Source organism: Sarcophilus harrisii, chromosome 3 (genome assembly GCF_902635505.1).
Source record: "Sarcophilus harrisii chromosome 3, mSarHar1.11, whole genome shotgun sequence".
Taxonomy (NCBI): domain Eukaryota; kingdom Metazoa; phylum Chordata; class Mammalia; order Dasyuromorphia; family Dasyuridae; genus Sarcophilus; species Sarcophilus harrisii.
In genome coordinates, this window is record NC_045428.1 from 156,994,710 (window position 1) to 157,007,659 (window position 12,950).

A 12,950-nucleotide genomic window follows, 5' to 3' on the forward strand; every position below is an offset into this window, starting at 1 on the left:
TTTTTCACAGTTTAGTACATGACCAAAACGTAGCCAACTGGTGATACATAAATTTGATTTCATTAAAATCAGACTCACTATTCCCAGGTTCCCCCTTCTCTTCCCTCTCCCCACCCTGAAAATAAAATTTTAATGGCTTAACAAGAAAATCTTGTATGGATTCACATAAAGAAGAAAAGGGTTGGGAGTGATGGAAAGAATTACATAGGTACTGTGGTTAGTCACCATGGTAACATCCCACAGAACTATGATATAGATATATATAATATATATTGCAGATATATATTATACATATATGTACACACACGCCACACACCCATTCTCTCACACAAACACGCATTTTGGACCAACATCATTTTTCAGGTTCAGGAAATAGAGAGAATTATCATTTCTGTGACAGTTCATTTTTGCAGGTACTCACTGGAGGTTTGAGAACCTTAAAATGCTGTTGCTACATTTTTTCTTCCAATTCAGAAAGCAAAGTGTTACCATAGTAACAGGACCATGTTAAAGATGTCTATTTTGCATAGCACATAAAAAGTAGGTTTCATGTTTACTTTTTTTCCTTCAGAAGGGAAGGCAGGGGGAAGGAAGGGTGGGGGTGGGGTGGGGGGTAGCAAAAGCTAAACTTTTAACTGGAACCCCCTGAATGTGACCTGCTGGATTCTAGCGAACACTTCAGCCATAAGGCAAGGGAAAACACAACGCAGAAAATAAATGCCGGAACATCTTGTCATTGTTAAATATATGATGCAGCAACATTGATTTCCTGGTGTTTGGGGGCTTGTATTTCCTAGTCTACTGTTACGTGAGATGCCTTCAGAGGACTTTTGTTATTTTTGTATTTGCTCTCATTATTGTTATTTTTGGAATGAAGTTGTTTTTCCCAGAAGTAGTTGTCCAATTAAAAATAAAATTCTTTTTTTTTTTTTTAAAGCACTGAGAGGTCAGACCATTTAATTGCCACAAATGAATTTCACATCTTCTGGTGTGCACTCTGTGCAATCTTAAAATATATATTAGTAATAATCTTTCATTTTATATCCCTTGTGTTCTATACACCTATTATAAATAAGTCATATCTTCCTCCTCCCCCTCGACATCATAATTTATTTCAGTCTTGTGGACTCTTAAGAGGTTTGCCATATGTGCTTTACTTGGAAACAGAGCACCGGGTGAACTGCTGTGTCAGTCACAGTACCTAGACTTCACCATGAAGCAGGGACAGCACCGCCATAAACCAAAGTGTCATAAGGCTTAATCTGGGTCTCTGTGTATGGGATGGGGGAGGGAGAGGGAGAGATCTGACCTACCTTTTATATATGAGAATTCTTTAATAATGTCAATGATGATGGAATTACAGCCCATTTGACCTTTGGCTTTCGAACTTCTAGGTCAGATTTGGCTCTCTGCTATTCTCCTAAATGCTTTCCCTGTGTTTCATAAAATGTGATAAGTATAGCAGCTGAGTCTGCTTTAAAAACCATCCCAAAGCAGACTGACTTTCCTACAGCTTCATAGCTGTGTCTCTTATTGCCAGTACCACAACAGTCCTGCCCTAATATATCATCAGCGGCCTACTATTGTCTTTCCCTCCAAGCTTGTTCATTTACTAACAATACCCCCCTTTGTTCTACTGAACCAAAAGGTACTATCTTTCTCTCTCTGAACATTGCTATTTGATAACAGTGAATTCCTTCAAATGCAGCCCTAATCCACTGCGTGTGGTGTTGTGTCTCCTACTTGCCTCTTAAAACTTAGCAAACCAAAGTGCTGTGCTACCGAAAAATGTTTTTTTTTTTGTTTGTTTGTTTTGTTTTGTTTCGTTTCGTTTTGTTTCCAGCTTCATGTTTCAGAGGCAGCAGCATTGAACTGCAATTGCAGTCAGCCCTTTCCCCCGCCCCACCCCCAACCACAAACTCCTAGTCTTATTCGTCGGACGGCCTAACTTCTGGCTGGAAGGCTCCTTATTAGCAAACACAATTTCTAGAAAATGTATTACCCATTCAACTATAGCTGCTGTAGCAAATGGAAGGAGCAAATAACTCCCAACAACATTAATGTTCCATTAGTGATGCCGGATGTGGAGTGAAAGGAAATCTCGTGTGAAGAAATATGGCAGGGCCCTGGATAGAACAGAAGTGAATGTAACAGTGATGGACTAAAAGTGAGAGAACTTTTAAGAGTCTTACTTAGCCACAGAGGTCTGTGGGACACATCCAGTATGCGCTGAGAGAGATACACACACCAAGTCAGGAGACTGCATTTCAAGCGCGAGATCCTAGAGCACCTTCCCAGCATGTCTAGAACTATTATTGTCCTTCTTCCCTTGGCTTTTTTATACATGCCTGAATGCCTGCAGCATCACATGGCTTAGAGGATGATGAGTGTATCAAGAGTACAGCAATCAGAATGGGTATCTTCTATATAAAGTCTTCCAGCTTCTAGTGAATAGTATTTATTCACCAAGACAGAAATTCTACAGACTAGGAAAGCTGTCCAGCTCAAGAAGGCTCTCTTTGAAGGGGCTTGGTGCCTTTTTCCCCCACTGTGCTCTAGTCAATCCTAATGCACAATGTGTCATTAAAAACCCTCAACTGAAAGCATCTGACCAGTAAATTTCCTCTGGGAAATCAAAAGGTACCACCAGAGAGTTCTTTCAGACCTTGTAGTAAATGTTTGCTGGACTCTGTGGAGGCATTTCTTGGACTATGTACACTGGATGCCCATAATCTCCGCTGACTTTTTCATAGTGAGGGCAGAAAACACTGTCTGCAGTCCTTAAGGGGATAATAATGTCACTGGGCTCAGAGCCATTGTTGTTGCCACTTCGCTTGGGGGTGGCTAACGTACTGAGTGACAGTGTCGTAGTGTGCTGGGGTGAATGCTTCCTATGTCTTCTCCTGTACTTTAGTAAAAGAACCACTAGGGTGATGATGATGACAATGAAGATGATGCATCCTGAAGCAATCCCTGCAAATAAGGCCACTTCGGAACCAAGGATATTGTTCCCCGAATGTCCAGCACTGTTACCATCTGTGCTAGAACCTAGAGAGAATCAAAGAGAGAAAGAGAAAAACAGAATTTATCACTGCCCTGGATGCTGACAGGCTATTTCTGCGGCCCTTAAAAAAATGTGAAAACTAAGCAGAACCAAAGAATTAGCTGGCAGCTAAACTTTGACAAACCAATTACCCTGTTCGACAGCTGAATGCAAACAGCAGAAGTCAGCAATCAATAGGAAACAAGACTTTGTGTCTCTGGGTCTTACTTTTATGCTGCTTTCAAACCACATTGTTTTCTTTTTATACATCATCATCCATCAGCAGCAAGGACTGGCAGTGACAGCCAGCTCTTGATTCATGCCTCATCTTTTACCCGATGTTAGCTAGCCTCAGGCAGCAACAGGGGGAGGAAGAAAAAGAAAATGGCCAATTCTCAGCTCAGGTTTTACTGTTCACATTGTATTGCCTTATTTTAAGGGTGGAGGTTTCATGGGAGTCTTCAAAATAGCTGGCTTTTAAGGAAATGCCCCGCCTACTGGTGGAACAGCCTTAGAATGTGAAAAGAATGATGAAAACCAGGAAAGCGATCGCCTCGTAACCCATTTTTATTTTTTGATTTGCACTTAAAATACAGTTGGAAGGCAGGAGAAACTCTCACATCGAACAGACTGCCAACCCAAATGTTAAGAGCTAAAAAAATTGCCTGGCATCATTATATTATCCATTTATCAGTTTGTCACAAGAATTTGACACATCTTGTCATAGAAAGTTAGAAATAACAACTTTCCTTCTTGACGCTTGATAAGAGATAGAATACTGCTGCAGATGCTAAATTCATATGACTACCCACTAGGCACACAGATCCCAGAGCACAAAATTGCTGACGTCTGCTCAACAAGTGCTATATAAAAAATTCATTAGCATGACAACAAATATATAACTATTGCTAAAAGAGAACTGTTGAGAGAATGAAGTTAAATGACATTAAATGACAATTAGGTTTGCCTGGCAGTGTTCTAAATCTCTTTGTCACTGTTCTGTTTGGTTTTTATATAAATTTAAAATGTAAAATATATTTTTTAAACATTCTATAAAAAAAAAGGAACAAGTCTAGAAAGTAATCTTTTGAAATCCAACTATCTGAAATATACAAAAAGGATCAATTAGGTTCTTTGTGGACTAGATATAATTAGATGAGAGATTAGAGCATTAATTATATATACGTTAATGTAAGCTTCAAACTGATGTTAAAAACCATTTTGATAATGCATTAGGCAGGAAAAAAAGAAAGACTGAAAATTACTCTGGTCAGCCAGGCTAGTGTTATATCAGTTCTGATAGAAACTAAATTATTTTGAAATGTGTACAGCCTAAACTTTCTTGAGAAATAGATTTTATTCTTATTAGATGCAATTAATTCTAAATTTAGAGGAGGCGTAACAATTTTTTTTTTAACTTGGGTCTATTCCTAAAAGATTGCCTTCAGTTGATCACAGAAGACAATATTGTCAGTAAAATAATCAAACAGAAAACTCAATAATCCTAGAGCAAAGTGAGGTCTGAGGGAAGGAGAGAGAGAAGTGAACAACTGGGTATAACACTAGAAAGTACCATCTCAAAACAAATCATGCTTATTTACCTGGATTTGGTTTTACAAAAGGACTTGTTGTTGAACTTCTCCCATTTGTGCCAGCTTCCAGTTCTGGACGTCTTGTTGGGTCATTATTCCTGGTTGACCCAGAAGAACTGGCATCTATATGAAAAACAAATGATTAATTACGGCTTAGACCTCTAATGATATTAAGCTTTATGAGCTGGATATAGATCTCATGAGGCATGAATAGCTCTGAACAGAAGATTCTTTATGCAAAGTACTGTGAGATACAAGAATGTAATTTTCCTTTTAAAGCAAAATGGTTATACTAGTGATTTCAGAGGTTTAGATTGTGAGGCCATCTGTGGAAACTATAGGGATTCTTGCATTTGGCAAGCAAAGCTTTGCAGATGACATTTCAATTTAACTGAGCAAGTTGATTGACTACTATACCAATTTCTAATTAGAAGAATAATTCTTTCTGCACAATAGGTTATCTATATATGAAAAGACACAATGAACAAAAACCTCTTCTGTAGTCAGAATTCAGGAACGAACAAAACTGTAGAAACATTAGTTTTCATTTTGTATCATGTAATTTTGAACCGTGGAGATATTTTGCTTTTGAAGAAGGAAAAAAAATATTGAAATGTTGGCTTCCTGGCTAGCCTTTCCTTTTAGTGAGATCTCCAATAAAAGATTGTTATTACATTTGACTTGAGGAAATCTGTCAGTAGCTCATGGTACAGGAAAATAGGCTTTACTTTCAAAACTCAGGGGAAGAATGAGTGAGCTAGACTCTGTTGGCACACAGTGGTCTGCCCTATTAAAAGAAGCCTGAACTCTAAGTGTGGGGACTGAAACAGATCAAAGGGATTTCATGAAGCAGCAGATGGTCTTTACCTTGTCCAACTTTCATGAGGATCTTCATGGCTTTTGTCTGGCACACCCCTCCCTCCTGGTTATCCAGGCCCTCCAAAGACCCATTTGATGTAGCTGATTAAAAATAAAATGAACAAAAAAAATAAAGAAAGAAAAATCAGGAAATCAATAAGCCAAGTTTACATGAACATGAAATGTCTGAAAACAATTTTAAAAAATAAGAATTCGTTCTTAGTCAGTCAAGTTCTCCAAAAGGGTTTGTTCCCCAAAAGGCATGAAATGCTCAAAGTCAAAAAGCAAAAGAAAACAAAAGAAAACCAAAAAATAAAAAAAAAACACAAAAAATAAAAGTAAAAATGAACAAACCAGCAGGTTGTATATTTTACATAAACAGTGGTGTATGTATGCTATTAGACTTCATATTTACTTAAGCACTTTCTTCTTCCTTCACAATTGACTGTCTAAGTACTATTATTCTACATAAAAGGGATAGTGTCTTCCAAAAAAAGCCAACCAATCAACTATTTCAGGGATAAACTCAAAAGAACAAGGTACTTAATACAGTAATTTTTTAAAGTGACAATCACTACACAACACCTGCTTCCTTCAGTATAGATTTCCTGTTGAAAGAACAATTAGCTTGATTCTCCTCCCTGCATCAGGGAATATAAGTTCTCTAAGAGAAATATAGAGAGGGACCCTTTTTGTCCCTCCTCTTAACCTCTCCTTACCCTTTCTCTTCCTTGGCTCCCATACTGTATCTTAAAAGAGATTTATTCTCCTGTAAGCATGGTTATAAGTTCTGATGTCATTCTTTAAATATAGACATATACTTTAAAAATAGAAAAAAGGGGTTTCCTGCTAGGAGGCTTTCAGAGATTCACAGCCCAAGATATATCCTTCACAATAATAATATTTCTTGGGAAACATTTGAGTTGATAGTTTGCACCCATAACACTATTCTATTGTTCTACAATACTGGAAAGAATATGAGGTGACTTCTTTTTAAACATAACATGCCTCGTATTCATCAATCTGGTGCATATTCACATTTTATTCAAAGCCTAATGGCTTCCTCATTGTAGTCTAGCCTCCTGCACCAATAGATAGTTCACAGACAGACCTCCTGGAGAAGAACTGACTGGATTCTTGCAGTAAAAGGGAAAAGGAAAGAATATTGATACTGTGACAAACTCAGTTTAAATATTCTTTTAATTCTGTTAATTTTTTTATTGTTAAATGCCAGCCCTTCTCGATATCAAGTCCTAGTTAAGCTCTGTAACCTGAAGTAGTTAGAAGTCGGCTGCTAGGGAAAGACTATCTAAACGATTGGCTTAGTAATATCAGTTCAAACCTCAGAGGACTAGAAGCAGCCAGAAGGAGAATGTATTTCTTTCTTCTAACTGCAGAGGGCAAGGAATGGAGTGTTTCATATGACAGTGGATTTTTTTGTAATTAAAAAAAAAAAATCTCAGAAAAGCAAGCGAACTTTACATAGAAAATAACTTATGGACTTTGGTACAGGTAAAGTGAGATTAGGATTTTTTTCTGGCCTAAATGCGAAGGTCATTTTTCCAATGGGGATTGAAGAATATGTTTTCTAACTGTGGTATCCAAGAATTAAATTCTACTTGATCCCTATATGCACACCTAGTCCTTAAACATTGAAAGCTGATATTTTATGCACCAAGAAACAGTATATTTACTACCCTTGCTTTCTCAAATTCTCAGGATTTATTCTGCTTTCTGCCTAAGAAAATAAACAGATGTTTCCCCTGTGTTCATATTGTTTTTTTGCTTTTCCCAAAACACATTCCCACCCCGACCCCCCTCAATTCAATAAACTCCTGTGGCTCCCTATTACTCCAGTGGCTTCCTCTCTAGGTTCAAATAGATTCTCTTCTGTCTGGCGTATTGTTTGCCACAATTTTATTTTATCTTTCTAGTGTTCTTATACAGTACTCCCTTCCACACACTCCAGTTCAGCCATATTGGTCTACTTGTTGTCCCCACATAAAATTCTTAAATATTTTAGTCTCCCAAACTTTGTGCTAGTAGGTTCCAATCTTGTAATTCATACCTTCTTCACTTCCAACTCTTAGTATCCCTTATTTCCTTCAGGACTGAGTTCAAGTGACACCTCTATACGAAGTCTTTCCTGAACCCCACAGCTGCTAATACTCTCCTTCCCAAGCCTACTTTGCATGCATCTTGTATATATCTGTATATATTTACATATTTTGAAAATTATCTCTCCTGCTTCTAGAATGAAAGCACCTGGGGGGCAAGGACAGTTTCACTTTTATCTTTGTAGCTTCAGAGCTTAGCACATTGGCTAAGATATAACAAACATCTAATAAATGTTTGTTGATCAGTGAGAAACTATGTTAAATCCTAAGTTTAAAATAACTTTATTTTAACAGTTTCCTTCCACACAAAGCTCACATAAATCCACAGATGTAGAATTATGGATAGGATTTGAGACTGTATAGTCTAACAGATAAGGAAACTGAGATCGGAGAGATTAAGATCTGGCAGGTAACAGAGAAGCAGAACTGGTTTGAACTAAAATTCTCTAGTTAATCCTCGCCCCCTTCCCCAAGAAAGAAAAAGAAATATTCTTGACCTTGTACCAAATAGTCTGTCTCTTAGCTTGAAGACTTTACTAATAATACTACTAATTACATTATTTTAGTGATATACCTGGACTCACCATGGATTTTGAAAAAGTAAATTACTTGCTATATTTCTTAACAGCAATAACTCGATATTTAACAGATTGCATGAAACGAAACAATAAACTAAATTTTAATAGCTTGCAATAATCTAAGTTCATTATGTTTTCTTAATTTGAGTCCTTAGTTTCCCCCTTTTTCCTCTCCCTTCATCAAATTCAAACACAGATTTCAGATCTTCTCTATTTCTAATTTACTAATCAGTTCATCCATTAAAAAAAAAAAAAAGCAAACAAACTAGGAAATCATATATTTCTTGAAGTAGACTCTCATCATCTCTGGATATGGATTTAACAAAGGCCCTATCTACATGGTTCTACTTTTGACCCACAACTCCTTCCCTTTAAAAATTTTTTTTCAAATATTAGTGGTATCTGTATACCAAGAGTGAAATAGATATATGTGACCAGTGCTTAAATGATGACCCTACTTATCTATGTACATTCCTCAATGCTTTACAACTTATATTCACAGGATTGACTCTGGTTTTTCTTTTTTTCTTTTTGCTTTGCTCCATCTTAAATTTATATTTCTTCTATTGACTTTCAATAACTTATTTTCTGTTGTGGAGATATTTATATACCTTTCTTTATACTAATACCAAGCTCCACAAAATGAAAGGACTAAAAAAAATTCAGTGCTCATGATAATATGTAATAAAAACAAGATTTGAAGCAGGTTTCCTAAGTTTCCTCCAAAATAATGGAAAGAAATGTTTGTTTTTTTACATCTGAAAATGGGGAAGGAGAGAGAAATTCTGGTTGTAAAATCAATCATACTGGTGGCAAATATACTTTTTATGTGCCAAACATGCCTAACTTTGCGTACCTTATGACAAAATACAAGGATAAAGGAAAGGTAGAAAGGAAACAATGATAAATAGAAATAATATTTTTTTAAAAGTTGAACAAACATGTAGTTGATGGATTCTTCATCTTTTTTGCAAGTCTTGATACAACTTTAACAGCCTGACCTATGGATTCCTTTTCATAATAAATTTTTCAATGCAAAAATAAAATAACATAACATAATAACATAATAAAATAACATGGCTTTAGTCATATCATATTGCTTGCTGTCTTAAGAGATAAGAGCTAAGGGAGGGAGGGAAAAAATTTGGAACACAATTTTACAAAAGTGAATATTGAAAACTATCTTAACATGTATTTAGAAAAATACTATTCAGAACCACAAAAAAAAAAAACAAAAAAAAACATAGGTTTACAAATGACACCAGTTACAGTGAAAAGTTAACGGAATATTATATAAAATAAGTCCATAAACTCCTAGTTAAGGATCTCGAGTCTAGGTAGTCACTCATGATTACATCTGATTTGTGAGGTTGCTAATATTTTAATTATTTTTAACTTTCTTGTCTCCTGAATAACATATCTGTTATGCTGGGAACAACTGGACTTGATTTAAAAAGCAGCCAGATCAAACTCTACCATCCACAACATTAAAAAAAAAATGAAGACAAATAAAACTAGTACTAATTATAGAGGAAGCTTGAGCTAACATTCCAGGGGCACAAGAAGATAAGGTGGTGTGAAGGAAAGCAGCTCTATCTCGGTAATGTTACTATGTGAGAATAAGCAAAACTACAATGAGGTTGATGAATTTTGTCTTTATGAGATCAAACTGGTTTTTGTTTTGGGGTGGTGGTGGTGGTGGTGTCTGTGTGTGTGTGTTAAAGAAAACTTCCAAAGAATTGATATTGGATGAAGGAATCTGCAATAGAATCCACTTTTCCTGTCTTCCAATGGTTCTTTTGAAGTCACAGGATATTTGCTTAGAGCTGGGAACTGGCTGTATACTCTGAGAAATGATTTTCAAAAAAGAACTAGACTCTGCTCTTCCTTTTAATTAAACTGATAATTATCCAAGGTTACTTGAGGAAATTATTCTTAAAAATATCATTAAAACTGTCATACTATCACCTGATGTTTTGGCCATGGGGCTGTTTGGGTGGGGGTAACTGAAACTTCCTCCCATAGGCGTCACAGTAAGGAAGGACTTTCACTTTATAAGGGAAGCATCACCTCAGACGTCAAAGAAAACACTGTTTCAAGATTTTAATATTTGTTGAAAACTCAGTATACAAAAATCAAATATAATACCAAGTGCAAAATATTCCTGAATGTTTTCAGTTGGTTTTATATTTGATTATAGATATAAATTGTAGCTATCTTGATGCAATTCTCTTTCCCCATCCTATTATATGCTCAATAAGGGAAGGAAAAGGTAACCATAATCCTGTAGTCCTTTTACATCGTATTGACTGAAGTAAAGATTTTGCTGTAGCACAGAATTTTTTTTCACTTTGTGGTTTTGTTTTTGGGTTTGGAGTTTTCTTTTTTTTTCTTCTTTTGTCACTATTGGTAGGGTTTTTTATGATAGTTTTAGCTGACGGCTTTAAAGTTATGAAATCATGAAATTAATTTCCTGAATATGAAAAGAGAAATTAATATTCTGAGTCCTGTCTTCACAGCAACAATCACAAAGAAACGTTTAAAACAGTGTAATTTGAAAAAAAAAAAAAAAAGGTAAAAGGCATTACCCAATGTTTAGGAATAAAGCTTAGTAATAAAATTTAGGAGCATATGATCCAATCATTTTAGCATTTGCGTTTTAAATTCTCATAAGAAAGTAAAAATATTTATTCATTAATCTTCAATTAACAATATAACATCAAGCATTTCTAGACTATCTTCATCATAAGCTAGGAAAGCTACCAACATAAGATTGCTAGATTAAACTATATTTACTCAATTAAACAGGAAAAAAAAAAGTCTGATTTTGTCATCGTTGAGCTTCTAATGAATGGTAAATGACCATAGACTCCAAGAAAAAAAATTAATATATAAAATGGAAAGCTGCCATAAACAATTTCCCATCAGGCAAATCTCTCAAAACTTCATTTGCAGTAAGTAAGGATCATTATTCAGTCAAAGGTATCCAGAGTCCATATTGCTTACATGTCCCCAAATGTTCCTGAAAATGACACTAATCAGATTTGAGTTTTCACAGGACTTTTCTTTAATATTCCCTCCTTTGTAGCTCTTGATATCTATGTGAGTATTGCTATCCTTGCTAGCTAGTACAGAAAAAGGCAACCTAAGAAAACTAGAATAAGCAGACAAGGGTATTTCTGGCTATGATTTTTATACATTCCCCATGGAGAGGAAGTAATATTACATTTTAATATGTCTTCATTTGATTGTTATTACTCTGCTTCCCAGGAGGCTAAGCTGCTGCATGGATCTTGGCTGTGTCCAGCCCATCATGTTGGTAACATTGCTCTAATCAGATGGAGAATTAAGCTGCTGGATTTGTGCCTATATATGGCTTTCCATTCACAAAGAGATTAGAAATGATGGCAAGAATGCAAAATTAAGGCTGTTTCACTTTAGCAACTAAAAGAAAAATCCCTACTACTTTCATCATTTAAAAATAATATTTACACTATGAAACTCATGAAAATTCAAATCTGATCTATACACTAAGCACTACTGTTGCGTACAAAATATACCTTTTAAGTTTAGGTGGTCAGAAGAGGGGAACTGAATGACAGAAACATTTTCTATAGAAGTAACAACTTGGACTTTGTGAAAAGCAATACTTATTATTGCCATTGATATAATGATCCAATCCCATTTTATTGATATAATAAATGATATAATAATCCCAATCTCATTTAACTAATAAAGCAAATTCAGGACTGAGGACTGAACTTGTGATTTCTTTAGTTCAGGAGAGAAGTCCTGGATGAAGAAATGCTTCTACCATTGTAGGCCAGCATCTTCTCTGTGACTTAAAAGCAAATTTCTAAATTTGCTAAAACACAAAAAGGCTAAGGTAAGTGACTTGTCCTGGATCACACAACCTAGCTTCTAGGCTACCTCACAATCTACTATGTTGCCTCTATGTGAAATTATTTCAAACAATGATGACACATCCCTATGTATAGTCTCTTTTATGGATGCTCTTCTCTTCCACCATGCTATAAAGTACAATTCATGTCTATCTAAGGTTTCTTAGGTCTATTCCACCTCTGTACAGAAACAAAGGTTTTCAAGACAGATTTCTCATGATGTCTCAATAAAGGAAAACAATGCCTTGTATGTGTGACATACAAATGTTTTTTACAAATACCATCTCATTTGATCATATCAGAAGACTTCTATGTAGAAAATTAAGAAATTGACAAAATATAACTTATAAAGAAAAGGAAGGCAAAGTGATTGTTAAAAATTCACATGAAATATGAACTAGATGATGCTTTTCCTTTTTACAAATCTCTGGGTTTCCACTAGAAACAAAAATGGAATGAGTTATGCCAGCCAAGGAATACGTAGGTGGATAGATGTTGGGTTACTTAATATGAAAAGTATTATGCAACAAAATCAGGATACATCTATCTTAACTCACTGCCATCAAATGTTAACACATTCAAAAATATACTTCACGAGAAGAGGACCAAAAAGGAATCAATTTCTAGGCACCAAGCTGAAGTGGTTTGATGCCTTAGGAAGCATTACCAACTTACAGCTATCCTCTTAAGAAAGATAGTATCACAGAGAGAGAGACAACTTTGTTAGTGAAGCTGGACCTGTGTTTAAGTTCAGTCTTGTAACACATGCGACTATGTGATGAAGGTCCACACTTCTCAGTTCCAAGAAACTCTCTAAGACTCTATGGGCAGAAGCTGTCAGTTTGAATTGACAGATCCAA

General features: G+C 35.6%; 1 protein-coding gene across 1 annotated transcript in view; it reads right to left on the reverse strand.

The window, feature by feature from the left end:
- Window positions 1-893: 893 nt before the first annotated feature.
- EFNB2 (ephrin B2) overlaps window positions 894-12,950 on the reverse strand; it is a 51,140-nt gene continuing 39,083 nt past the window's right edge. The window contains exons 3-5 of the mRNA XM_003765745.4: window positions 5,503-5,595; window positions 4,645-4,758; window positions 894-3,048 (exon numbers count right to left, since the gene is read on the reverse strand). Of these exons, the coding sequence (XP_003765793.1) occupies window positions 2,660-3,048; window positions 4,645-4,758; window positions 5,503-5,595 (596 nt within the window). The 3' untranslated portion in view covers window positions 894-2,659. The remainder of the gene's footprint in view (window positions 3,049-4,644; window positions 4,759-5,502; window positions 5,596-12,950) is intronic.